This window comes from Pungitius pungitius, chromosome 2 (assembly GCF_949316345.1).
Source record: "Pungitius pungitius chromosome 2, fPunPun2.1, whole genome shotgun sequence".
Classification (NCBI taxonomy): Eukaryota; Metazoa; Chordata; class Actinopteri; order Perciformes; family Gasterosteidae; genus Pungitius; species Pungitius pungitius.
The window spans coordinates 13,152,703-13,179,651 of NC_084901.1; the positions used below are offsets into that span (position 1 = coordinate 13,152,703).

Below are 26,949 nucleotides of genomic sequence, written 5' to 3' on the forward strand. Positions count from 1 at the left end.
TCATCAAGGTGTGAATGGATGAATGTTAGTCATCAAGGTGTGAATGGATGGATTTTAGTCATCAAGGTGTGAATGAATGAATGTTAGTCATTAAGGTGTGAATGGATGGATTTTAGTCATCAAGGTGTGAATGAATGAATGTTAGTCATCAAGGTGTGAATGGATGAATTTTAGTCATCAAGGTGTGAATGAATGGATGAATGTTAGTCATTAAGGTGTGAATGGATGAATGTTAGTCATCAAGGTGTGAATGAATCTTAATCATTAAGGTGTGAATGGATGAATGTTAGTCATCAATGTGTGGATAAATGTTAGTCATTAAGGTGTGAATGGATGAATGTTAGTCATCAAGGTGTGCATGAATGAATGTTAGTCATCAATGTGTGCATGAATGTCATTAAGGTGTGAATGATGACATGAAGTGAAAGCGGTTTCAGTAGTCAGAAGACTAGAAAAGCGCGATACAAGTGCGGTCCATTTACCATTTTGTCTGTCTGTGTGTGTGTGTGTCTTTGTGTGTGTGTGTGGGGGCGTGTGTAGTGTTTTGGGCTTCTCGGGGTTAATGGTGCTGGGAAGACGACCACCTTTAAGATGCTGACTGGAGACACACTGGTGACCAGTGGAGAGGCTTTCTTGGCTGGGAAGAGGTGAGCTTACCTGGGGTCTGTTGTTAGGCTTGTTGCCGTGGTTACTGCCACCAAACACAGCAGATTTGCTACGAGGTTGAACTTCAAGCCAACAGCTTTCCGTCTAAACTAAAAAGAACTTAGAAAATAGCAAATAGTATATCATGAATACCAGAGTATTAGTGCAGTATTTATACCTCAGAGTACATGATATAAATAATAAGGTATTGGTAAAGTGGCTCTTTAAGCCGCTGAGGTTCTCAACCAGCAGCTGGGGCCCCATGCGAGTCCAAACAGAGTGGTTGATGTGAGTGTGTCTGTGTGCAGCATCCTGAGGGAGATCGACTCCGTCCACCAGCACATGGGGTACTGTCCTCAGTTTGACTCTATCAACGAGCTGCTGACAGGAAGAGAGCACCTGGAGCTCTACGCCGTCCTCAGGGGGGTCCCTGAGGAACAAGTCTGTGATGTAAGTGAGAGCAAGGTCACCACGACCAAGATGATTATGTCACCATGAGGTTGTGATGATGCCGTTTGATTGACAGGTGGCAGAGTGGGGCATCAGGAAGTTGGGCCTGATGAAGTACGCTGAGAAAGCAGCAGGAAGCTACAGCGGAGGAAACATGAGGAAGCTGTCCACGGCCATGTCTCTGATCGGAGCGCCACCCGTCGTCTTCCTGGTACTCACAATACACACAATATATACACAGTCGCACACAAAACACACAACACATCCCCAAAACCCGCCAAATATACACTATACCTACACAAAACACACCATATATACACACTTCACATACAATATATACACAATACATGGGCCCCGTTGCTTGTACATGGCTAACTGAGTTAGCGGGATCATTTTTAGAATAAGATTACATAAGTTAGGCTTTTCGGTTCCATAAAGCAAGTTTGGCAAACTCACCATAGCAACACGAAAAACTTGAAACAGCGCCGGCCATATTCTACCTTAATTCTAACTGGATAAGTCGCCACTCCCACAGAGTAAACAAATATCTGCAGGCCGCTACAGGCCATACTCTTCATAAAGCTTATTCAGCTCTTCTGGATGTTCCACGTTCAATGCTTCAATTGATTGAATTTGAACAATAGATACATACTGATCCGGCCTTCTACCGATTCACACACACATAATAAAACCCCTACTTCTATATGGTCATCCAGACATACATGATACATATGCTTTATTAACCGTTGTACTGTTAGAGAATCATGGTTTGGGTGATTGACTCTTGAAGTAGGACGCTCATGCACGATCATCCTGACGACTGACATCTGGTTCGAATGAGCAAGATGTTTGAGAGCGGATCAGTCTTTGCAGCTGTTGATGGTTTCTGGGGAGAGAAGTAGAAAGACATACCACAGAAGATGCCCCTCCTTCTCCTGACCCCCTTCGCCCTCAGCTTCCTGCTTCACCTGTGGACCGACTCAACCTTTCTGTTGTCATGGTTACAGGACGAGCCCACAACTGGCATGGATCCCAAAGCCCGCCGGGCCCTGTGGAACTGCATCCACAGCATCATCAAGGAGGGGCGCTCCGTGGTCCTCACCTCCCACAGGTAGGAGACCATGTCCCCCATAACGGCTTCTCCCCCTGTGCCCTGTACCTTGTTCTCACCATGTCCCTTTACAACATGCTCTCCCTCATCCCGTCCGTTCTCACCTTTTCTCAGCATGGAGGAGTGTGAGGCTCTGTGTACCAGGATGGCCATCATGGTGAACGGGAGGTTCAGATGTCTCGGAAGCGTACAGCACCTGAAGAACAGGTAACATGGTGATGTCCTCCTTGTCCCTCAGGTCATATACTGGTCATGTGGTGCAATGGTGATTCTCTCTATCAGGTTTGGTGACGGGTACACCATCATCCTGCGGGTGGGGGGGCCAGACAGCGACCTTCAACCCGTCATGAAGTTCATCGAGAGCGAGCTGAGCGGCAGCACGCTGAAGGAGAAGCACAGGAACATGCTGCAATACCAACTTCCATCTTCTCTCACCTCCCTCACCCACATCTTCTCCATCCTCGCCAAGAACAAAGAGCTGCTGAGGATTGAGGACTACTCCGTCACCCAGACCACCCTGGACCAGGTAGAGAGACTAGACACACACCTGAGCAGGTAGAGCGACTAGATTTCCTGATCATCTCATTGGTCAGGGTTTTTGGTTCCAGGTGTTTGTGAACTTCGCCAAGGACCAGAGTGACGACTACCACTCCAAAGACTCCGTGCGGCGCCGAGACGTCTCCATCGAGGTCCCCACGGGAGCTTCTGGCGGGGGGGTCACGCTAAAGGAGAGCGTCATGTGATCGTATCATAGACCATGCCCCCTCATCTGTCGGGATGTCACACCTGTGGGCGGAGTCACCCACCACCTCGTGCCAGTCAATGCAAATGATTCCCTGCGGAGCCGCCGCCCACCAAACCGCCTGTGATTTCTTCTCCTGCTGCGATGAGCTCTGTAGCTACTTTGTTTCTCCAATCATAGTGTTGCACAAAGAAGACTGAGGCCCAATCCGCCCCCCCCCCTCCTTCCGTGAGGGTTCGGTGCCCCCCGTCACAACGCTGAGGGTTTCATTCTGTCATTAAGGAAGTTGACGAATAGTAAAACCATTTTAAATGACCTCATGTTATGACGGAAACAAGTATTAAATCAATCCCCTCCGATGTAAATCATATGACGTGTGATGTTGTCATGGTGACGGCGGCAGCTATTTACGCCTTTTAAAGCCCTCAGACTTTCACACTCAACCTCTGACCAGGCGGGTCCCTGAGGGGTCAGAGGCCAGGGGGCACTGGATTTGGGCCAAAGCCTGGATTGACTTTCTAGTTTTTCGAGGAAGGACGCAAAGCAGTGAAATACCTCAGAGTATTGAATAGTGGAACAGCTGATCAATCCGACTGACGGAGCTCCGCCTCCTCGGCACTTTACCTGTTCACACTGATCGCCATGTTTATTTAATGTTACCGACCCAAACACCTCAATAAAAGAAATAAATCCAGTCTCTGCTTTGCTCTCTGATGAATATATCCGTTTATTCACAACAATAGTGTTCTCTTTATTATTCAGACTTTATATCCTGTTAGTCTAATGTGAACGAGACACACACACACACACAAACATATATGTTCCAGCCACAGGATTGGACGATGCTGTTGTCACTCACAACTCAATCTGATTTAGTGTTTTTAGTCACATTCATCACATTTATACCATATTGTCTTTATTTCTCGTAAATTCACTCCCTGCTCCAACTATGAACCCCATCCTCTTCTTGGTAAACCCCGCCCTTCACGCATCTCCCATTGGTCAGTTTCACACAGAGACCCCGGCCAATAATAGCGCTGCAAATCCTGAAAGACATTGGGGCTCATGGTAACGCCTAATTGGTTCAGAGAGGATGCAGCAGGTTCAGGACTCAAAGCAATTGGGGAGTTTTATAGTGACAGTGTTTGGAGACACAGGTCTGAGGACAGGAAGTGGCCGACCGGAAGTTACTTCAGTGGAGAGAAGGAACAAGGAAACATGAGCTTATTCTCCTGAGAGTCCAGATGGCCGACACAGTTTCGGACTGAAAGAGAAAAAGACAGAGACACGTATAAAGGGTATGATGTAATTCTGTGTCTCTACGTCAGGTAGGCGGAGTCTTACCTGCAGCTACGACTCGGGCGTCAGTGTGAGCTTTGTGACGAACTTCAGCTCGCTGATCGGCGCTCTCGAACCACCAGAGGGCGTGAACTGACACACCACACGAATAATACTGACTTATTTGATATTTAAAACTCTCCTCCTGCTTTCATCTCTTCAGGAAATGTTTTACATCATTCACTCCAATTTGGCAGTGGTATATTTTTACAGTGTACCTCTGTTTAGCAGGCCACACTCGCTGTGGAAAGCTCCCACCAGTTTGCCATACCCAGGTGCATCATGGGAGGTGACAGCAGCCTGGAAGGCGTCTCCCCAAACCGCTGGACCTCCAGGACGCATCTGGAAGGACGCCAGCTCGTACACACCTGAAACACACCTAGTGTCATTGGCGTGATGTCATCGAGAGTGTTAGGCTGTCACAGCGTGGGGGCGGGGCTTACCGCCCTCTTTTGGGGGCTTCTGCAGGTGACTCCAGGGAACCAGGTAGTTCACCTCGTTGTCCTGAGACCTCAGCATGGGTATTGCCTTGGAGATGTACTCAGAGATCCAGGAGGGGTCCTGAGACAGAGCTGCCCGGACGTCTGCCCGCTGAGAATAACTGTCTAAGGAGGAGGAACAAAAGGAGGAGGACCTTAAAGGCTTGCTTTAAATAAGCTGGAAATAGGAATTAGGAACATTTATTGCCAAAATATGTGCAGAACATTGGACAGTAAGACAATGGACATCCAGAAAAATGTTCAATTTACAATTTAAATCTTCAGTATAAAATAGAAGGCCATAAGCAAGGGGGCTATAGAATAAAAATGAAAAAGTAGATGAGAGCTGTTGGAATTCTGATGCTAAGGAAAGGAGCTTCAATGCTTCCTTACTTAGCTCCTTTAGCATAGGAACCACTAGTCCATCCTTTACCAAAGGAGATAATTCCGGCCCACAAGACCTTGTGTCAGGATTATTTAAATAGTGACGTATCATTCGCATCATGTGAGTAAGCGTTAGCATGACTCATGTATGTTAAAAGTTTTACTTTGAAACTGGTTGTTTGTGTAACGACACATGAAGGCATCTCAGGCATCTCAGACTGACGTCACCAACATGAGTCTCCTCCATCACGACTACGCAGCTCAGGGGAAATGGAGTCCATCCCTAAACACCGCCTTCTCGTTTCCTAACTCCTCATCAATTCTCCTAGCCACGTTTCCTTGACGTTGTTGGGAATAGACTTTTAAAATCCAGCCGGAATCTCCCCCTAAACCCTGAGGGACTCACTGAACGTATCAGTTCAGTGAGGGACTCTTAAGGGCTTTAAGGCTGCGAGGGCTTTAAAAACGATACATTTAGTTTAGTATGATTATAAACTACCGATACGTTTAGTTTAGTGTGATTATAAACTACCGATACGTTTAGTTTATTGTGATTATAAACTACCGATATATTTAGTCGTTTTCGGAAGCAGCATGGCGCTGAAGAGAACGATGTGTGTGCTGACATTCAGCTTCTGTAGCTTGGACATATTCTGTCTTAAGTCTTAATAATATCTGGAGCGCTTGGTTCAGACTACGCGGCCGTTGGAAGACCCGGCCCACGTAGACCAGAACGGGTCCTCATGATCCTCAATGTCTGATGGCTCAAACACTCAAGGGTGTGACATGGGGAACCAAACCCTGATGGTGGGCCGGTCCGTAGAAGCTGTGAGCAGAAGTAGGTCCTCACCATACTTCCATATATGGAAGACCTTGTTCAGGCCGCCGTACTCGACGCTCCAGTAGCCAATCAGCTCAGAGTGGGCGGTGCGCAGGTGGATCTTCTCATTGGTCAGTTTGAGGAAGGCAGCATTCTGGTCTGGGCGGATGCTGTAGGTGCGGAACTCATAAAAGGATCTGTGTGTCTGCTGGGGACCAGTTGAGAGACGCCGTTGCTGCAGAGGAGGAGGACGAGAGCAGAGGTCTCACTCTGACAATAAAACATTGACCAGACTGGAACTAGAGCGTACTGTGACCCATGTGAGACACCAAAACCAGCAGAGACTCTCTCGGGACGCCTCCCCCTGCTGGACCCCCTGCCGTGCAGGTTTCCATGGTTACATGTCCAGTGACACAAGAAGACCTCAGACTCTGACCCTTTCAGAGCGACGTAATGTTTAAACACTTTTCAGTTCCATGTTCTACTCAGTTTATTCTTTATATGCACATAAAATACAGAAGCATTATTATGTAGTTCATTCCTCCTTTACTTTAATTATGTCATTATGTTTGTCCGTATTGTTTTAATGTCTCGTTTTACTTAATTATTAATTTGTATTTTGACAAACGTTTTGAAATGTGCTGGGAAAATAAATGTGTTTATATAATAACTTCATACTTTACAGAACATAGTATATGATCAAGTTAGCTTGAGGTACTTTACACCTTTTATCGAAAAATGATTTATAATATAGACCAAAACTGAATTTTAATGTGAAAATATTTTACAAATTCCACTAAATAGATGTTATAGGTTTAATGTCACTGCTATGAATTGTGGGTAATTCCTTCAAAGAATTAACAGAGAAACACAAAAACTAAACCTTTAGACTCAAAGTCCAGCAGGAGAGTGTGTGTGTGTGTACACTTAAAAGTGCGTCTGTATCAGTGTACGTGCGTGTGCGTCAGTGTAGGTGTACGTGTGTCCCGCAGGAGAAGGAAGTCAGAGGAGCTCAGGGTTTAGGGTTTAGGGGTCAGGGGTCAGAGGTGACATTCCTACAAAAAGGCTGCAACATACATGAGTCATGCTAACGGTTCCTCACGTGATTCTCGTGAAGGGCCGAATGATACGTCACCATTTGAATACCACTGCTGGTTCTGGTGTTGACTTACCTGAGCAGCAGCAGGTGGTAGGAGGACCTCAGCGGATCTCCTGTAACAGCTCCTGAGCAGCAACATGTTGAAAATGAGAAAACGCGTGCAAACCGGAAGTTCATATGAGTGACAGAGATCCACTGATACACGAGGTTCCACTTCTCCCTAGAAAAGAGAAACGACATCAACACAAGAAAACCAGAGGTAACCAGACAGCAAATATGTGTATAATACACACAAATATATATATATATATATATATATATATATATATATATATATATATATACACACCACTATATTTTATATATATATATATATATATATATATAAAATATTCGGAATGAATATACAAATTCGTGCAAATTCACTACACACTAACAGACACACGAGTACACACACAATAATTCTCTTTTCTAATCAGTGTTTATTCATCTTGCATCGTGGGATCACGTGTCATTAATCCGATAAATATCCACGTTCAGTTTTCTAAATAAAATGTTTGTAGTTTTTCAGCGGAACGCAAGCGGATGACGGGATTGACGTCACATCCGGCCAGGAAGTGGCAGCAGCTTGAGCTCCGTGCTGCCGGAGCATCAAGGTGAGCGCGGTGTGATCCACGCGGGGGGAGTCGGAGGAGGGAAACATGTGGAAGGCGGTCCAGCTGGCGGTCCGCCGGGTTGGAGGTGCTTGGAGGTCGGGTCCTGGCTCAGAGGCCCGGCAGATGTGCAGCGGAGCTGGGAGGAAGACCGGGAGCTGGACTTCAGATCCGGACCGCGAGGAGGAGTTCGTGTTTGTAGAATATTCAGGTGAGACGGCCCTACAAGTACTGAGCGTAACAGGTAGTACTGAGAGGTACCTGTAGTACTATAATCTTTTAGAGAAGTCAGGACCTCTCCTTCTAAACCTGAAGATGACATCACATCCTTCTCCTTCAGTTATAGAACAGATTAAGTGTGTCGTTTTAAGATACCAGCAGTAACTAGAAGGTTCCACGTTTAGTTCTTAAACCATTAAGTTATTAAAGATCTATTAATGTCAAGGAGGGCTCAGAAACTACAAATGTCCAGTTGCATCCCTGGAAATGTAGTCTCCACTGAGTGAAGCCAATGCTTTGTGTCTTAAAGCTGCAAAATTAGCCTGAGGTTCTTTTTCATCAGATCCAGAGGAGGGCCAACACCTCCATCCTGAGCTCCTGAGCCTCTCCACCTCCGGTGCTCCTCCTCGGGTTCCTCCTCGGGTTCCTCGTCCCCAGGTTCCTCCTCAGAGACATCTGAGATCTCTGGAGCATCAGCTGACGGTGCTCAGGGGCGTCTCCCAGGGGGAGGCGGAGCCTGACTCTCTGATCCAGTTTGAGGACGTGGGCTTCCCTCTGGACTCGAGCGGGGTCTCTTCACAGAAAAGGAAGAAGAAGACGGCAGGTGAGCACAGAGTGTTTGGCACCCCGGACGTGGACCAGCCGGTCAGCGACACCTGCTGCTCGGGCTGCGGCGCCGTCCTACACTGCACAGCTGCCGCCGTCCCGGGATACCTGCCCAGCGAGAAGTTCAAGGTTCTGCTGCAGGAGGAGCGTCTGAGTAGCGCCACTTGCCAGCGCTGCCACCTGCTGACCCACCATCGCCAGGCCCTGAGCCTCCACATGACCTCGGACCAGTACCGGGCCGTGGTGCGCCGGATCCGCCCCCACACAGCTTTGGTGCTGCTCGTGGTAGACCTCCTGGATCTCCCCGACTCAATCGTCCCGGACTTGCCAGACCTGGTGGGGTCCAACAAGCACGTAGTCGTCCTGGGCAACAAGATCGACCTGCTGCCTGCAGACTCGCCAAACTACCTGCAGCGAATCAAGCGGCAGCTCTCCGGGTACTGCCGGGACGCCGGCTTTGGGGACCAGGTGACTGACGTCCACCTGATCAGCGCCAAGACGGGGTACGGCGTGGAGGGCCTGATCTCTGCTCTGCAGAGGTCCTGGAAGTACAAAGGGGACGTGTACCTGGTGGGCAGCGCCAACGCGGGCAAGTCCACCCTCTTCAACACGCTGCTGGAGTCCGACTACTGCAAGTCCAAAGCTTCGGACCTGGTCTACAAGGCCACCATCTCCCCGTGGCCCGGTGAGCGCCACCCACCATGTCCTGGTGTTCACACGTTGAGACATTCCCTTGTATCACCTGTGTGTTCTCCCTTGTGGTGCCTTCAGGGACAACTCTAGACCTGCTGAAGTTTCCAATCAGCAACCCAACTCCCTACAGGATGTTCAGACGGGAGGAGAGACTGAAGGAGGCGGCCGGACAGGAGGAGGCGGAGCTGTCCCACGAGGAGCTGAGGAGACTGAGACACTTTAGCAAGCAGGGCTACCTAGTGGGTAAGAAGGGGGGGGGGGGCGGCAGCAAAGTCCTCCTTTTATACTCCCTGTCCTCTGGCATACCCAACTACATGTCCCCCTGTCTGCCTGTGGTCTTGCATCAAGGCTACTCAAAGGATTCTTCCTTCGGTTTCAAGTTCTATAGTTTAAGGCAGTGTTTCTCAACTGGTAGGTCCCGTTTGTAGTGGGTCGCGGGCCTTTGCATGGGAAAATAAAAATAAATAAAAAATTTCATCCTGTGATTTTATTTTGAAGGGACTTGCAGCGGAGTTTCGTCTTTTTTTCCCGGCTCATCCGTCCATGTTTTCCGTCAGCGCTGCAATTAGAACGCGGAAGCACCCCCCCCCCCCCCCCCCCCCCCCCCACCGTCGACACCGCTAGCACCCCGCCCCCCCCCACCCCCCCTCGTTGCCCCCGTCGTCGGAGGGCTGGATCTGCTCCCACTGTTTACACTTAAAGATCCAGATCCAAATCTGTTCATCTCAGGAACACCATGTATCAGTTCAGGGCCTTCAGACCTTCTGTCCACTTGAACCGTGTATACTACCAATCCAGGTCGTGTTGGCAGAACCTTCCGGTCTAACAGCAGCACCCGGTCCGATGAGATAAAGTTCGATCCCGACAGTTTGGCTTTTGGAGAGAATGACGATGGAGACATGAGAAGCTCAACAGGTAAGATTCTCATTGGATAAAGAGTGTCTGATGTCATTAGTTCAGCATCAACCTGATGTTGGCTCTAAACCTGTCTGACCTCTCACCTCTGTGTGACCTTTCAGCTCCCAGCGCTGATGAGTTCTCCTTCAACGAGCTGAAAGATGCTCACTGGCTGTTTGACACACCTGGAATCCTGAAGGACCATGACGTGAGTCTCTCTCACATATAATATAATATATATTTATATATATAGGGCTAAAATGAACACGTTAATCTATGCAATTAATGTGGCTGAGATTAAGATGAAGTGTGTGTGTCTCAGGTGCTCGGCCTCCTGACTGAACAGGAAGTGATGTCAGTGGTTCCTGCTCAGGCTTTGGTTCCCAGGACCTTTGTGTTGAAGCCCGGTATGAGTCTGTTACTGGGAGCTCTGGCCAGGATCGACTTCCTGGAGGTGACGTCACACTATGACATCATGCTTAAGTGTGTGTAGATTGTTGGTTGTTGATCACAGGGGGGTCCCGCTGGTCAAACGTATTGATTATTGATCTTCAGGGGGGGCGGTCCTGCTGGTTCTCGGTCCTGGCCTCCAGTCGGGTCCCGGTTCACATCACCAGTGTGGAGAAAGCTGACGGCGTCTATGAGAAGCATGCGGGACACGAGCTGCTAGGGGTGAGGTCCCATGGTCACAGCCGACTCAAGTGACATCATGCTGACTTGTGTGTGTGGTGCTGTGTTCAGGTTCCTCAGGGGGGGTCGGAGCGCATGAAGCAGTTTCCTGCGTTGGTTTCTCAGGAGTTTAGGTTGGAGGGGGGGGGCTACCTGGAGGCTGCTGCTGATGTCAAACTGTCTTCTGCAGGTAAGCATCACTTCACCTGGAGACCGATGATGTCAGGCATGATGTGGAACCTGAGACCACCTGTCCCTGTCTCTCCATGTGTCTGCCCCCCTCTCCTTTTTCAGGCTGGGTTGCCGTGACGGCGGCAGTAGGTGACCAGGTGTTGTTGAGGGTCTTGGGTCCTCCAGCAGTAGGTATCTGTGTGAGGACCCCCCCTCTTCTTCCTCACATTGTGACCCTGAAGGGAGAGCGGGTCAGGAAGTCCTCGGCCTACAAACCCACCAAGGCTCAGGGTCTACTGGACGGAGGCCTGTCCGCCCACGGAGCCCAGAGGCTGCAGCTCAAGAAGAAGAAGAAGAAGTGAGCCGGGTAGGAGGAACCCGTTTCCATGGTGACGGCTGCTTCCTCCTCAGGCAGCAAATGTTTCGGATTGACTTGTATGGCGTCCACCTCCTCAAATGCATCTGGAGGAGTGAGGAGGTTATCTAGGAGTTAGGATTCAGGAAACACTGTGAGGAATAAGAGTCCCACATCTGGATGAAGCCATTACCGTGCTCAGATGTTCCTTTTCATTCCATAATTCTTTAATAACGGTGTTGCCCCTCAATGTTTTAAACAAAAGTGAAAAGCCTTCAAATTATTACATCAATAAATAATAATTTGCCATCAACGCCAATTTGTTGTATTTCATGTTGTGATACTCTGGACTGTATATCAATAATCAGTCATCGGTAATACATCATTTATAATACATGCATGGCTGACAAATAACTGTAAAAAGTTCAAAATATATAAAGTGAACATTTGTAAATTAAATTACCGCACTACCAACTGATTAACATTTACATCATATTAGAGTTAAGAAATATGATGTAAATAGAAAGATTTTTCACTTGAATAATGAGTGAACGCAACGTATTTGTGATATCAATCAAAACACATCACAGATTACACATTGAGACAAATGACAATTCATGTTTATTTGCTTTGTATCAAACTTAAGACTTTTACATTTCAGCTCTTTAATATCAGAACATATGCTTCAAATTCACAGAATTATTACCAGGAAACAATCTGTGATTAATTGTGTTAGAGTTCAGATGATGATCAGCGATAACTAAGAAATGATAAATGACGTCCTACTCAGTGAGCTCAACCAATAAGAAGTCTAAAAACAGGAAAAATACACTCAAGTGATTGTCGAAAGGTGTCGAATCCCCTTTTTATCATCGAAAATAATATTAGGACAAACTTTCAGAGATGTTAAATGGAGCATTTTGTATTGTGACATGAAATCCTTGATCCTGACACAAACACATGCTGAACAAAGTCCAAACGCCCGCCCCCCCGATGGATCAGAACCACAACACATTGTGAGCTGGTTATGAAATGCATCCGATTAATGTTACAAACCATGAAAACTGTATAAAAAACACTCAAACTCGTACGTTTTGGCACCAGTTTTGAGCCGAAAGGCACAACCACAGAAGAAAGCGCCACAATGAACGTTTGTATCTCACTGCAGACCTTGTTGCCGTGGCGACGCTCCTCACTGCGGCGCCCCGGCGGAGTCCTCCATGTAGTACACGTTGACCAGGTGGCGGTTGAGGTGGCGCCGGTACTCCGCCTCCAGGGGGAAGGTGCGGTCGCAGAAGATGCACAGGTGGCTCTTGAGCTCTGTCGGGGGGGGGGTCTCCTCGGTGGGGGTCTCGGGGTCGTTGGCCATCTTTCCCGAGCCGGCGCCGTTGAGGCCGGAGTCTTCGCTGCCCTCCGAGGCGCTGTCGCTGATGTCACTTCCTCCCTCGTGGCTGCTGTGGATCCCCTCGTCCTCCTCCGGGTCGCTGGGCTTGTGGTGCTGGCCCGGCAGCACCAGAGAAGCAGGCGACGTGGGTTTAACAAAGATGGGGGCAGGGCGGTCCTCATCCGGAGGAGGCGTGTCCTCACCTGAGTGGCAGGGGGGGTTGTTGGGAGGCTTCTCTGGGAGTGCTGCAGAGGTTTTTCCAGTGGAGGTCTGAGCAGAAGCTCCTGGACTGTCTGGGGTCTTGTGGTCTTTAACTGGATCCACGGTTTGCTGAAGGCTCCTGGACCTCCTGCCGGGGTTCCTGGGCTTCTGCTTTGCAGGGGAGGCCTCGCTGGACCTTTGTGGGGCAGGACCTGTATCATCTGCCTCCTTAGTGTCTGCTGGAACCGGTTTCACCTGCAGCTTCTCTTTCAGCCGCCTGGCCTTGGACGGCGTTTCAGACGAGGAGCTTTTGGAGAGATCAAGAGCCTCCGTTGCTTTCCTCTTTGCAGCCTTCTTCTTCTCAGGACTCGCTGGTTTCTGCGGAGCTTCCACCACACGTTCTGCTATATTCTCTGACTTTGATCTGGACTTCCTCAGCTTGTTGAGGCTTTTGTTTTTTTTCCTGCTGCTATCTTTCTTCTGATGTCCCTCCTTCTGAGGTCTCAGCTTTTCCTCCTCTTTCTCCTCCTCCGGCCTCAGTGCCTTTGATCGGTCCGTCTGGTCTAGTTTGGTTACTGCCGCTTGGTCCTGCACAGTCTTCTTCTTGGCTCGTCTCTGGCCCTTGTCTGCGGGTGTTGCCTCACTCTCCAGAGGATTCTTGAGGACCTTCTCAGTCTTTTTCTGCCTTGTGGTGACCCTTTTCTCTTGTTCCCCCTTCTCCTTCACTCTCTGAAGTTTCTCCTTATCAGCAATGAGGCTGGATTTCTTCGGAGGCCTGTCGGGTGCTTCACTCTGAGCCGGTTGGGCGATGCTGATCCGTGTGCTCTTTTTGATTGACAGATTGATGGGACTCGACTCCTCCATGTCAAAGTCCTCCTCCACGCTGGATAAACTGTCGAACTTGCTGGCTCCGGAGTCGTGGCTCTCCTCCGCGCCGTCGGGTCCGGGCTTCTTCACGCGCAGCTTGACCTTGGAAACGTCCAGGGTCACGTCGCAGCCCGAGTGCCGGGACTTGATGTGATACTGCAGGTTGCACTTCTTGGAGGCGGCGTACTTGCACAGCGGGCACAGAAACTGACGAGGGTTCAGGTGGAGCTCCACGTGCTTCTTGAAGTTGCTGCGGTCGGCGGTCTTGTACTCGCAGTAGGGGCAGGACAGAGGCTTCGGCCCGTTGTGCACCTGGCGGGCGTGGCGGGTCACCTCATGCTGGTTGGCTGCCAGGTAGTTACAGCTCTCACACTTGAAGGGACGCTCACCTGCACACGGGAGACGGAGGGTCAGGTGGTGCACCAAAGACATGCGAGACAGGAAGCGGTACGTCCAAGAAACACCGGTCTGATTACACAATGTGGCTCAAATATATTATGAATAAAATATGAGGAGAACAGACTGATCTACTCTGGTGTAAACAGAGACACACAGGAAGTAACAGAACAGGAAGTAACAGAACAGGAAGTAACAACAAGAAGTAACAAAACAGGAAGTCACAACAGGAAGTAACGAAGTAACAGAACAGGAAGTAACAACACAAGACAGATGTACTTCTACTCCAAATCACTTTACCATGTCAATCCACTGCCTTAATGAGAGCATATCAGCATTTCAAAGTGAGAGACAAGAAGACTGTTAAGGGTTGTCGCGATACCAAAATAATTACTTTGATACAATACCTGCCACAAATATCATCATACACAATACCAAAATTCAATACTACAAAAGCAACACAATACTGGTATATTTGTCTATGAAAGTAATAAATAAAACATCTGTATTGTTCCCTTTTTTACCAGCTGGTTCCAGCTTTTTGAACACTGCAGTGCAAAGGGCTTTACTATTAGTATCCGCCTACAGCCAGATATCAAGAAAACCATCAGAACATTAAACGCGGCTTTGTAGCGTTCACTTTCCAACAGAGCTCCCAATCTCTCCCCGACCCTCCGATCACCATGTGAGGGGAGGCGTTTCTGAAGGAGGATGTTAGAGGACTCAGAGACTGACCAGAGTGAGTCCTCATGTGTCTGGTCAGGTGGGTCTTCTGAGAGCTGGAGTAGTCGCAGTAGGGACACTGGAATGGACGAATACCTGTACAACAAACACATCAAGACATTACACTCTTGACAGGTAGGACGAGAGGAAGAGACGGACAGAGACGCGTGTCTCTTACCTGTGTGCGTCCGGATGTGCTGGATGTAGTTGCTCTTGCGGTCGGAGAAGTAAGAGCACTGGCTGCAGGTGTGAAGTTTGCTGGGAAAATGGTTCCTCAGGTGTTTCCTCCAGTGGTACTGGCTCACAGTGGTGTACGGGCACAGAGTGCACTTGAACACCCTGCAGAGACACATTGTTAGCCCTGATCAGTTCATTGTAAACCCTGATCAGCTGACTGATCAGCTGACTGGTGTGTTACCTGTGGTCCTCGCCCTCCTTGTTGTGGTGTTTAAGGTGAGCGATGTAATGGTCGTATCGGTTGGTGTTGTAGCCGCAGCGCTCACACCGGATCAGCCCTTTGAGGTCGCCGGCCGCCTCCTCGCCGCTCTCCGCCTCCTGGGCCTCAGGGCCAGTGGCCTCCTTGGTCCTGTTGTTGCTCCGGCCCTCCACCCGGTTCACCACCATCATCTTGCTGATGACGTGAGTCCCGAGGTGTTCCACAAACTCCTGCTCGTTCTGAGCCTGGAAGTGACACGGCTTACAGTGGAAGGGCTTCTTCTTCTTGTTGCCCTCCGTCACGGCAACTGGTCCACGTTGATGTTCCACCACCCGCTGCGTCGTTTTGGTAGAGGGGCGGAGCTTAGTCTGACGAGACAGGTCTTCAGCTTTGACCCTGTCTTCCTCCTCCACCTCGTTTCCTACAACCACGGCAACGATGTTTGGGCTCGGAGACTCGGGGTACTCCAGAATACACACCTCTCTGTAGCTCTGGTTATCGTAGCTGTACCTGATCTCACACACGCACACACACACAGACATCTGACATGATTAACGGGACAGGGCTAACTCCTGACCACCAGGTGCGGGCCAACACCTGACCCTTGGGAGAGGGCCACCTCCTTACCTGACAACGTTCTCCTCCTCGCTGTCCGAGTAGCTGCACCCCACCGTCTTCAGCTCCATCATCTCCTTCTCCTCCGCTGCGCTGCCGTCGCCGCTCTCTGCCGCCGTGACCGCGGCCACGTTGGCCAGCATCACCAGCTGAGGGGCCGGCAGGGTGTCCTTTGGCATGTCGCCATGAGCGTCCTCCGTCAGCGGAACGCTGGCAGGAAACATCTCCACCGAGAACCCCGTCTGAGCGGCCATGTTGAATGAAGCTCTTCACCTTGGCAGGAGGAGAAGCTGCTGAGTGCAGGACACAGAGCTCATTCAGGTGTGTATTTGTGATATAAAAACTCTACAACCCCTGTTAAAATGTAAAATAATGAGGCAAAGACAAATTATTTAATCGCAATAACAATTCGATTGAAATGTTTTTCTTTTTTAAGGGGAAAAATGTAATTCATTGAATTTTATTTGGAATATAACACGTAGTGAATAATATCTACCTATATATGGATTAGTAAGAAGTGTGTCAGCCATTTTGAAACAGCACCAGCTCAGTCGACAGCGCCGCAGCGGGAAGCGAGAAGTTCCACAAACAGCTTCACTTAAAAGTCACTTTGGAGTCAAGTAGTTTGACTTGTTAAAGAAAACTGAAACCGTCGAGCACGTGGTGAAACGGTATGCATTTATAAATCTAAAGTCGGTTAAAATATTAAAAAGTTAAGTTTGCTTATCAACACGTGTTTCCATTATCGAGCAAAGTGCTGACTGCTGGAACGAGGCTGGAGTGAAGCTTCTGCGTCTCTGCGGGTCCGTCGTACGCGGAGAGGCGGCTTCACGACGCGGGGGACGTGGCTGTGATTGAAGGCGACCATTTCAGCTCCAGAAAACTTAGTTTCCGGAAGCGCACAACTCTTGTGAAAAGAGCGACTTTTACATTTGAACATTCGAGGTTATCCTAACGTATCAAAGTCCGTTGTCCGGGTGTAAGGCGAAGTTAGTGTGACGCTGGTGTTTGCGGCGGTTCGGCCGGGTGAGTGTTAGCCTTGGTGCTGATCAGCCCCGGACAGCGCCTTCTTCATCGACTCCATTTTACTACAAACTAACAACAACTTTGCAGCTGCTCCGCGCCGCGGAGCCGCGGCAGAAGCAGCCGAACGTGAAGCACCAAAGCTCGGCAGGAAACTCACCGACTCTTCGGGGCCAACTTTAATCCACTTTCATTCACTTGTTTGAGGCTTTGGGGCGATTTCCTTTGACGTTCAGCGCAGAAAGAAAAGTGCTCAAGAAGTTTCCGCACATTCCTCCACACTGACGCACAGCGAGTGACGTCAGCACGTTGTACAGCGGCGAGCCGGAGGTTCGAGGCACAGCTGTGTGTGTGTGTGTGTGTGTGGGGGGGGGGGGGGGGGGGGGGGGGTATGGTTTGTATAGGCTACGTGTATTTGTTTATATGCGTCTGTATACCTATATATGTATTTATATGTGTGCATATATCTGTGTTAATATAGGTTTATATAAGTTTAAGCGTGTGCGCGTGTTTGTGTGTGTGTTAAGAGAGAGACAGACAATTGACTGAGTTTTAATCTTAATATGATTTCTAAACTTTCACATGTGATAAATACTTGTTTACATCTTATCGTGTGTTCTCTCTGCTTCCTGTTTCATGGTCCAGAGTTTCACATTAACACCATCCAAGTTTGTAGACTATTCACAGCTTGAACTAACTGATCAATAACAAAACGGTCACGTGACACTGAGGTTTGAATCTTTCTTTTTATGTCAATCAATTGATGTATTGTCTTTGACCTGAGTCAGGTCTGATCAAACAAACGATAATCAATGAATCATAAAAGTATGCTGCGTTACGTCACAGCCTGACACGTGATGCAGCCACGCCCTTTCCGCGAGCCACTTGACGGCTGCTAACGCGCCGGATGTATGGTGGGTCTGCCTTCAAAATAAAACTGTAACAGTGGGTCACAGGTCACAGGACAATGAGAGAGAAACACTAAAAAGCAAACATTGATACAAAAACTGCAGAAAAATCCCAGGAAACATTCCAACAGGTAATGACCAACAATCCCGCCACCCGGACCGGAGACTTAATTATATCTGTACATTTGAGTTTATGCTTACGTTTGCTTTTTTTTTTTTTCGAGGATTCTGATATTACGTTTTGAGGGTACGTATAAGTGTATTATTGATCATAATAATTCGATTATAATCAAACATGATGGAAACTATAATTATGAGGCTGAACTCATTTTCTGGTCAAGTCAGCCGAATATGTTTTATTTAGAAACATGCCGGCGGAAGTGTAACGGATAAAGTCTTCCAGTGACACATTGTGGTCCCTCTCAGGGCAGCAGGACCTGAAACAAGTTTCGGTCAGCCGTTCTTCCGGTTCTTCTCAACCCGAACATCTGTTATAACTTGTTGCGGAACGCATTTGAAGAGTAAAATGTGCCTTTGTGACGAAGTTCCTGCGCTAAATGCCGCGGTTAGTCGACCACTTTAACAGTGACGCTGCGAGCTGAAGCTCACGACGGTGTGACCCGGATCTAACCCGGACATTCGTTGATCGTTCAGCGTCTTTTGGGGGAACTCTTCGACCTCAAGTGGACCGAACATCGGGATCCGAAAGTCGGGAACTTTCCTTCGAAGTGGAGTGAAAATGGAGCCAGAGAGCTAAGGGTTTGCGCACGCGCGGTGTCTGTTCCGCCTTCTTCCTCATAGTTCGCCCCGTGTTCGTCTCCGTCCGGCAGGTGATTCACGGAACCGGGATGGCCGCCGACTCCACCGTCAAGTTCACCCTGCTCCACCGGACCTGTAAGCTGGTGGTGCTGCTGTGTTTCCTCCACATCTCCGTCACATTCTTCTTCTACGTCCGCTCTCTGGACCTACGGTTCGCATTTGTCCAGAACCAGCAGTCCCATAATGCCTCCACGCAGACGAGCCGGGTCCTGGACCTAGACTTCAGTTCTGAAACCAAGGAAGAGGTTCCAACAGAGCTGGTCCCAAAGGAGCAGAAGGGGGCCGAGTCGGAAGCTCCTGAGGAGCCGCCGGGCGTGAAGAAGAAGGCGGAAGAACCAGAGAAGAAGCTGGAGAAATGTCCCGAGACGTCGCCTCTGTTGGGTAAGACCCGTATGGACCTGTATCTAAACCCGAACATAAGGAGGGTAAGACGGGTACACTGATCAGTGTGTAGACCCAGATGTGGATTGTATAATAGAGGGTTAAGCCCCAGACTGGGACCACCTCAGGATGCGGTTCCTTGTGGTCTGTGGGGCTCAGTGACCTCACGTGTCCTTGATGATCGCACATGTTTATTATCAGTCGTTGATCCATGTTTCCTCAGCTGGGACCCCTCCTGATGTCTCACAGCTCTGGTCTTAGAACTGGTCCCACTGAGCCCCATCAGGTCCTCACTGGACCCATCAGGTCCTCTGAATTTAACTCCACATGTCTTCATAACGTCATATTCACCACGTGGTCCAGCTTTCAGTCACACAGCTGGACGTCTTTGTCTCCTCCTCAGTTCTGGTCTTGGTCTTTGTCAATTTCTGCTGTTAACAATTACAATCAGTCCACAGCGTGTCTTTAATGTCTTTTGTGTCTGTCCTCGGTCTGAACGTGTCTTCAGTCTGGACGTGTCTCATGTCTGTCCTCGGTCCGAACATCGTGGTTTAACCCCTCACATGAGTCCGTCTTGTGATGGCGTCTCTTGTCTGTCCTCAGTGGGACCTCTGCGGATAGAGTTCAACACTCCAGTGAACCTGGATCAGATCAAGCAGCAGAACCCCAACCTTCAGCCGGGTGGACGCTTCCGACCCGGAGACTGCATAGCGCTGGCGAAGGTGGCCATCATCATCCCCTTCAGGAGACGGGACGAGCACCTGAAGTTCTGGCTCTTCTACCTGCACCCCATCCTGCAGAGACAGCAGCTGGATTACGGAGTCTACGTCATCAACCAGGTACGCGTCATGTCTCCACTGCTTCAGACCACGTTACGATTAGAATCGCCCTCCGAATACTTTGTCTATTGCCAGCTGTTAGTGAGAGGAGAAGGTCAGAACATCACTGAGCAGCTGAGGCCTCTGGAGGCCTCTGAATGCCTTTGGTGAAGCAGAGCGTTGAGGTTACGGCTGTATAATGTACGGCTGCAACTAACGATTATTTTCATAATTGATTAATCGGTTGATTATTTTTTTGAAGAATCGCATATAGAAACAATATTAAAAAGCTTTAATTTCCAACCCTTTATTCTAAAACAGAACTGCAAATTCACATTGCAAAAATACTTCAGAAATTGAAGCTTAATCATTAAATTATTACCATCATTGTAGTAGAAGTTAATAAATGTAAATACAGCTAAACAATAACCAAGTGATATGAGATGAATTTAAAATAGCATTAATGCTTGAGGCTTCTTAGTTGAATGGATCACTGTGTGACTCCCTTTACAGGCATAACATCAACTACTGTACAACAGTAGATGTGCACTAGACTACTGTACAACCCACAGTTGATGTGCACTAGACTACTGTACAACCCACAGTAGATGTGCACTAGACTACTGTACAACCCACAGTAGATGTGCACTAGACTACCGTATAACCCACAGTTGATGTGCACTCGACTACCGTATAACCCACAGTTGATGTGCACTAGACTACTGTACAACCCACAGTAGATGTGCACTAGACTACCGTATAACCCACAGTTGATGTGCACTAGACTACTGTACAACCCACAGTAGATCTGCACTCGACTACCGTATAACCCACAGTTGATGTGCACTAGACTACTGTACAACCCACAGTAGATGTGCACTAGACTACCGTATAACCCACAGTTGATGTGCACTAGACTACTGTACAACCCACAGTAGATGTGCACTAGACTACCGTATAACCCACAGTAGATGTGCACTAGACTACTGTATAACCCACAGTTGATGTGCACTAGACTACTGTACAACCCACAGTAGATGTGCACTAGACTACTGTACAACCCACAGTTGATGTGCACTAGACTACCGTATAACCCACAGTAGATGTGCACTAGACTACTGTACAACCCACAGTAGATGTGCACTAGACTACCGTATAACCCACAGTAGATGTGCACTAGACTACTGTACAACCCACAGCAGATGTGCACTAGACTACTGTACAACCCACAGTTGATGTGGACTAGACTACTGTATAACCCACAGTTGATGTGCACTAGACTACTGTATAACCCACAGTTGATGTGCACTAGACTACCGTATATGACGGCATTAAAAAATACAACATATAGAAATATAATTGTCAACAATAAACAATATGGGACGAGGCTCAAATTAAGCACAAGACAACAAATTGAAAAACGAATGGTCCAAAAGGGCGAGTAAATAAAACCGTGTCTTTAGTCTTGCTAACTACGTCACTGCTGTTATTAGCGAGCTAACGCTAGCTTGATCATCTGGATGACGAGTAAACAGCAGAAGAGCTGCTGGAGGCTCCTTACGTCCCTCACGTCAAAATGGGACCACGTGAAGCTCTCGTGTTACATTACGTTGATTTTTTTACTTTATTCACTGTGAAATGCTCGCACACCTTGGACGACGTCTTTCTCTCTTTGACTCACAACAACCGCTGGCTGCTGTTTCCTCTTCGTCGGCTCTTGTTTTTCTAGATTTGCTCCGCGCGCGTCTCCGCAACTCGTAATAATCGCACGACACAGCACTTTTAATAATCGATTTTTATCGATTTCAACAATCAATGGTCCTTCTGTAAAATGTTGTTGATGTCAAATATTTCCATTGACAAACTTGAAGACTGAAGTTTTTTGATTCATGTAGAAAGCAATTAAATACAAAAATACTCCACTCTAAAGCATTTTCATTAATTCCGTTGGCCAAATACAAATGACAAAATGCTCAAAAGTAATTGACGTATTTCAAATAAGAGTAAGTGAGAGAACCAATGGCCATCTCGTTGCTAATGGTGTAGAGCTCATCTTATTAGGAGGCTAACGGTGCTGAGCGAAAACATATTAAAAGTAGCTTTGGTTGTGCTGGTTCCAAACCTGCTGGATCACACTAACCCACTTGTGAGATTGAGTAGCTGAGCTGTTGCATGTGGACTTTGTTTGACTGCATGTAGCTCAGTGGTTTCTAAAGCTGCGTCACACCCAAAGTGAGTAAAGATTCTACTGGTATCAACCATCTGCCCCATTGTCGCCTGTTGAAATATTTCAACTTTGGCAAAAAGTCTAGCGAAAGCCAATCAGTGCTGAGATGGTTCCACTGGTTGGGTCATCCGAGCGCTGTGGGCAGCCTCCAGCAGCACTTCCTGGAGGCGACGGATGATGTCATGAGCCCAAACACTCCGACACTCGGCTCCATAAGAAGAACCGATCAGAACTGCAGGTCCATGGGGAGCGTGAATCCTCTTTGCTTCTGGTGTGATCGTCCCTTAACAGATGATGTCCTGTATGTTCTAAGCGCTGATCAAACAAACATCAGCCCACTTCTTCTCTGTTTGTGACTCACAGTTGTTCTTCTCTTCTGTCGCTGTGTCCCTGCTCCTCTTCCTCTTCTACTTTCCTCTCCATCGCTCTCACCGCCTCCCGCTCCCTCACCCTCCTTCTGCATGTTAGGCGCTTCTGACCAATGGTTGTGGTTGCTGGAGCTGTCAAGACCCGCCCCTGCTTGGTTTTCGACCAATAGCAGCTGGTGTTGGCAGACCAATCTGCTCTGGTAATACAGGCTTTCCTTTTTTCTACCTTCTGATTTCTCTGTTTCCAGCAGAACGCAGAAAAGCTCCCGTTGATTTATTCTTGTTGTACTTTGTCATGTTCCAGCAGTTTTAGAATCCTGATGTACCTTAAGGGTACCTCAGGTACAGGTGTTTTATATTAAAGGTGCAACGCATCACAAACCTTGCAGTTCGGATCAGCAAAGAAAAGGGGAGGAGTCAAATATAACTTTGCTTTCCATTTATTAAGTAGAGAAGTTCAAAACGCTCTTTGCTTTAAGTCCTTGTGAAAAATCAATGGAAGCTGTAATGGCCTGAACTTTTGCTCCATGCTGGAGGACATCTGGTCCCCCGTCACTGATGCTCCACATGTGTGTCCACGCAGTGCCAATGTGGACATAATAATAAAGTAATGCTTTCTCTATGACCCTTCATTATAGTTTACAGGGAAGTTACGACCTTCAACGTTAGAGACCCGTGAGCCGCTCTGCTCGCCTTCATCGGCACTGACACCAAAAGGAAGACTTTGATTCCACAAATACAAGACGGGTATATTTATGTAGAGCTGGAATGAATTGGTTGTACTAAGTGTAGTGACTGGGCCACACAGACATACACACCGCGTTAAATAGAACAATAATGGTATAGAATTATGAGCATAAAGGATTGTTAGTTATTTTTATATAGATATGAATAAATTGATCAAAAACGTATTTGCATCATTATGATTAAGCCTTTTTCGGAATAGAAGCTGTGATTCACTCACCTGGAGTCAGAAGGTAGTCAACAAGGCTTCACACCTGAGCGCTCATTACAGGTCTTGGTTGCCTAGCAACCCGTGGGATGTTTACTGCGGCCCGCAGCACAATAGCGGAGCTACTGGTTGGATTACCCACAGTGCAACAGTGTCGGCCGTCTGTGGGGTTCTAATCCATCTGCTGTTGACCAGGACGGAGAGGAGGTCTTTAACCGGGCCAAGCTGCTCAATGTGGGCTACACGGAGGCCCTGAAGGACTACGACTACGACTGCTTCGTCTTCAGCGACGTGGACCTGATCCCCATGGACGACCGCAACATCTACAAGTGCTTCAGTCAGCCGCGACACCTGTCCGTCTCCATGGACAAGTTCGGCTTCAGGTGAGCCCTCTGGTCACAAGGACACGCCTCCTCTTCCCCTTCTTCTGTCGACTCCTCCTCATCCAGATCAGATACTGAGACGAAGCTCGTTCCCAACCCAAGGGTCTAATGCCACAGGATCACATGACGCCTCGCTTCATGGACCACGAGAACATGTGATCAGGCGCCGCAGTGTTGAATGCGAAAGTTGAAATATTTCTAATGCGGCGACCAATGACGGCGTCCGTGATCACAGGCGGAACCCCGAGGTGTTCAGGCGTCCTCGTACCGAGCGCTTTATTGAGACGGGTCCTGGAGAAACGTCGCTCTGACCTGGGATCAGTGTGTTTAACGGCTCACTGCTGCTAAATATGAAGTAAGATTAAAGACGTGTGTGTGGCTCTTTGTTTGAGGTCCGGGGCCCAATCCGAGATAACTGGACCCTGATCTGGGTGAGTTCGTGTCGGCACTTCCTGGACGAGTCGGTCGAATTCGCCGAGTTGATGAGGTCACGAACATTTTGGCGTTTGTCATTTCCACAACAAGTACAAAGCGGAAATGTTGGTTATTTCCACGGACTTTTCGGAAATCAGAATTTGCTTTTGGGGTGAGGGTCTGTGGCGTTGAAGGGGGCCCTCAGGCTGGGGTTAGGGGGCCACATTGTGTGTCTCGTCAGGAAGTGCTGACAGACACCACAGAGGAAGAGATTCACTCTGAAACAATACCATCAGCCTCTTCCTGTTTCCCCTCCACACACACACACACAGTTGTTTTCATTACTTCGTGAGACATTACATTATTTCCTGGAGACTTAACCATGACGTCACCAAATGTGTCCCCATGTCCTTCAGGTTGCCCTACAATCAGTACTTTGGAGGTGTGTCTTCAATGAGTAAAGAACAATACCTGAAGATAAACGGCTTCCCCAACAACTACTGGGGGTGGGGAGGAGAGGACGACGACATCTTCAACAGGTCCAACACACACACACACTCACACACTCACCTGTCAATCACATGGACACAGCGTGTGATGGGCGGGGCTACGTCACGGCCTTATTCTTATACCTCTGTGTGAAAATAAAATCAGAGAATCAGAGAATGCCTCAAAGGCAACACACTGCTTCTCTCCTTCTCGTATCATCTAGCGGTTCCACAGCGGTATGAAGACCATTTTAGGGGGCTCTGTCCCCAAAGATGCTCCTACATATATATATATATATATATATATATATATATATATATATATATATATATATATATTATATATTATATATATATAATATATATATATATATATATATATAATATATATATATATATATATATATATATATATATATATATATATATATATATATATATATGAAAGACCGCTGTCCTGTTGTGACCTTTGACTCGTTATCTGCAGGTTGTCCTCCAGAGGAATGTCCATCTCCAGGCCCAGTGGCGAGGTGGGGAAGTGCAGGATGATCCGCCACGACAGAGACAAGCAGAACGAACCCAACCCTCAGAGGTAGAGACCAGGTTATTGATCAGCGATATCTAATGACTGATCGATCAGGTCACTGATTGGGTCTGTGTGTGTGTGTCAGTGGTTGATCGATTGATCATCTCATTGATTAATCAGGTGCTTTAACAAATTCATCCTGGAGAACTTCAAATTGGCTCTTAAGACATTGTTAACCAGAGACCTTTTATATAATGAGACCAAGGCAGGGAAGACGTCTTGGTTAAATTGAGTTGCAGAATTAAAAATGAGCTCCCTAGTGCCCCAATGTTGGGTTTCAGCCAGCTGCATGAAGTTCAGTATGCAGATGGGACCTGGTGAGGAAGGACCTGAACCCAACAGGGAATTGGTGCTTTCCTGGCGCTTTACTTTAACCAACTCCTAGAGATTGAATCAGATTGACATTTTAGAATTATAGTAAGAGCGCCACAGGCAACAGGAAGTTTCTTCTCACACATTAACCATTGACTGTAATGCGTTTCACATGTCGAGCCTCCTGGATCCAATAAGATGATCACAGCCGTCTGCCTCTAGTCGCTCCATGTTTTCTAGGGATGGAATCGTTTGTGCCACCCTGATTTATTTCTTCTAACCTTTACACTGATATCACACATCAGATGGGCTGTGAGGAGACATGTGATTGATGTGTGATGATGAAGATGATGTGACCTGTGTCTCAGGTTCGACCGGATCGCTCACACCAGAGACACGATGCTCAAAGACGGCATCAACTCTCTCTCCTACAACGTGGTGAAGACGGAGCGCTTGGACCTCTTCACAAAGATCACAGTGGACGTGGGGAAACCATGACGACCAGCAGCAGGGTCAGTTGACTGGTCCCACGAGCTGGACTCAAACATCAGACCTTCACCATGGACCATTATAGGATAGAGACAATCAGAGCTGCCGGGCGTCACGGTGTTCCTCTATTGGAAGGGGATTGTGGGTAATAAGGGGCAGGGCTTACAGATGGCGTCTCACTAATCACCATTTGTTTTGTAACGTTAGAAGCAGAGAAGAGCTTCATATCTCCGAGGACGTACTGCTCTGCCTCGTCCTTCACTTCTCAAACCAAAGTTTAGTACATGTTTCACTTTTACTGACTGATGTGCTTCTTCTGAGGCCTTACTGGATGTGTTGTCTCCATGACAACGGCTGATGTATGTGGCTACGATCATCATCCATCAACGCGTAGCAAGCCCCAACCTAGTGCCTCCTCCTCGTGTCCCATGTTTCCTTCTCCTTGAATCAAATTAAATTTAGTCCATGTTTGTTTGTTTTGGCTGTGTGTGTTTGTGTTGCACTTAATAATCAGGTTTAATCTTTTCAACTAAATCTGTTGATTTGATCAGCTTCCAGCCAAAGGATCTTCTGATTCAAAGTGTCCTTGGAGTGCAAACATGTATTGATCCAAAGAATGTGTGTGTGTGTGTGTGTGTGTGCGCGCGCCTACAATCTATTATTGTTAAAGTGCCTTAAAATGAATGCAGTCTAACTGGTGACTTAATGAACCCTATCTGTAAATGTCTGGAGATAAAAATACAAGTGAAGAACCAAAGTGTATTTTGTGTCATTTATGATCAAACACCTTCATTTTTTTAGACTTTCTACATTAAACGAAACAACAGA

The 26,949-nt window shown here is 47.8% G+C and overlaps 5 protein-coding genes across 7 annotated transcripts in view; 3 read left to right on the forward strand and 2 right to left on the reverse strand.

The window, feature by feature from the left end:
• Positions 1–3,643, forward strand: part of LOC119211440 (phospholipid-transporting ATPase ABCA1) — a 28,036-nt gene extending 24,393 nt beyond the window's left edge. For both annotated transcript variants that reach the window (XM_037462345.2, XM_037462346.2), the window contains exons 43-49: positions 541–647; positions 954–1,095; positions 1,172–1,306; positions 2,103–2,206; positions 2,321–2,413; positions 2,489–2,732; positions 2,815–3,643. In XM_037462345.2, the coding sequence (XP_037318242.1) occupies positions 541–647; positions 954–1,095; positions 1,172–1,306; positions 2,103–2,206; positions 2,321–2,413; positions 2,489–2,732; positions 2,815–2,949 (960 nt within the window). In that variant the 3' untranslated portion in view covers positions 2,950–3,643. The remainder of the gene's footprint in view (positions 1–540; positions 648–953; positions 1,096–1,171; positions 1,307–2,102; positions 2,207–2,320; positions 2,414–2,488; positions 2,733–2,814) is intronic.
• Positions 3,627–7,284, reverse strand: nipsnap3a (nipsnap homolog 3A (C. elegans)). The gene is made up of 6 exons (XM_037462379.2): positions 7,142–7,284; positions 6,000–6,204; positions 4,730–4,891; positions 4,505–4,654; positions 4,293–4,379; positions 3,627–4,212 (listed from the first exon to the last, which is right to left on the reverse strand). Exons 1-6 carry the CDS (start codon positions 7,205–7,207, stop codon positions 4,136–4,138), a joined length of 747 nt encoding a protein of 248 aa, XP_037318276.1. The 5' UTR covers positions 7,208–7,284; the 3' UTR covers positions 3,627–4,135.
• A 349-nt stretch (positions 7,285–7,633) lies between these two features.
• noa1 (nitric oxide associated 1) lies at positions 7,634–11,650 on the forward strand. Its single transcript, XM_037462368.2, has 9 exons — positions 7,634–7,932; positions 8,284–9,231; positions 9,318–9,482; positions 10,038–10,154; positions 10,259–10,344; positions 10,459–10,590; positions 10,692–10,808; positions 10,878–10,995; positions 11,100–11,650. The coding sequence occupies exons 1-9, from the start codon at positions 7,770–7,772 to the stop codon at positions 11,336–11,338; spliced, it is 2,085 nt and encodes a 694-aa protein (XP_037318265.2). The 5' UTR covers positions 7,634–7,769; the 3' UTR covers positions 11,339–11,650.
• A 274-nt stretch (positions 11,651–11,924) lies between these two features.
• rest (RE1-silencing transcription factor) lies at positions 11,925–17,313 on the reverse strand. 2 transcript variants are annotated; one of them, XM_037462365.2, is made up of 6 exons: positions 17,137–17,313; positions 15,966–16,243; positions 15,321–15,848; positions 15,081–15,241; positions 14,915–14,998; positions 11,925–14,172 (listed from the first exon to the last, which is right to left on the reverse strand). In XM_037462365.2, the coding sequence occupies exons 2-6, from the start codon at positions 16,205–16,207 to the stop codon at positions 12,524–12,526; spliced, it is 2,664 nt and encodes an 887-aa protein (XP_037318262.2). In that variant the 5' UTR covers positions 16,208–16,243; positions 17,137–17,313; the 3' UTR covers positions 11,925–12,523. The 2 variants fall into 2 exon arrangements, with proteins under 2 accessions (XP_037318262.2, XP_037318264.2); XM_037462367.2 differs by having other exon boundaries at positions 15,966–16,246.
• A 948-nt stretch (positions 17,314–18,261) lies between these two features.
• Positions 18,262–26,885, forward strand: b4galt1l (DP-Gal:betaGlcNAc beta 1,4- galactosyltransferase, polypeptide 1, like). The gene is made up of 6 exons (XM_037462377.2): positions 18,262–19,084; positions 19,688–19,923; positions 23,645–23,832; positions 24,663–24,785; positions 25,222–25,326; positions 26,001–26,885. Exons 1-6 carry the CDS (start codon positions 18,733–18,735, stop codon positions 26,128–26,130), a joined length of 1,134 nt encoding a protein of 377 aa, XP_037318274.1. The 5' UTR covers positions 18,262–18,732; the 3' UTR covers positions 26,131–26,885.
• The last annotated feature ends 64 nt before the right edge of the window (positions 26,886–26,949 follow it).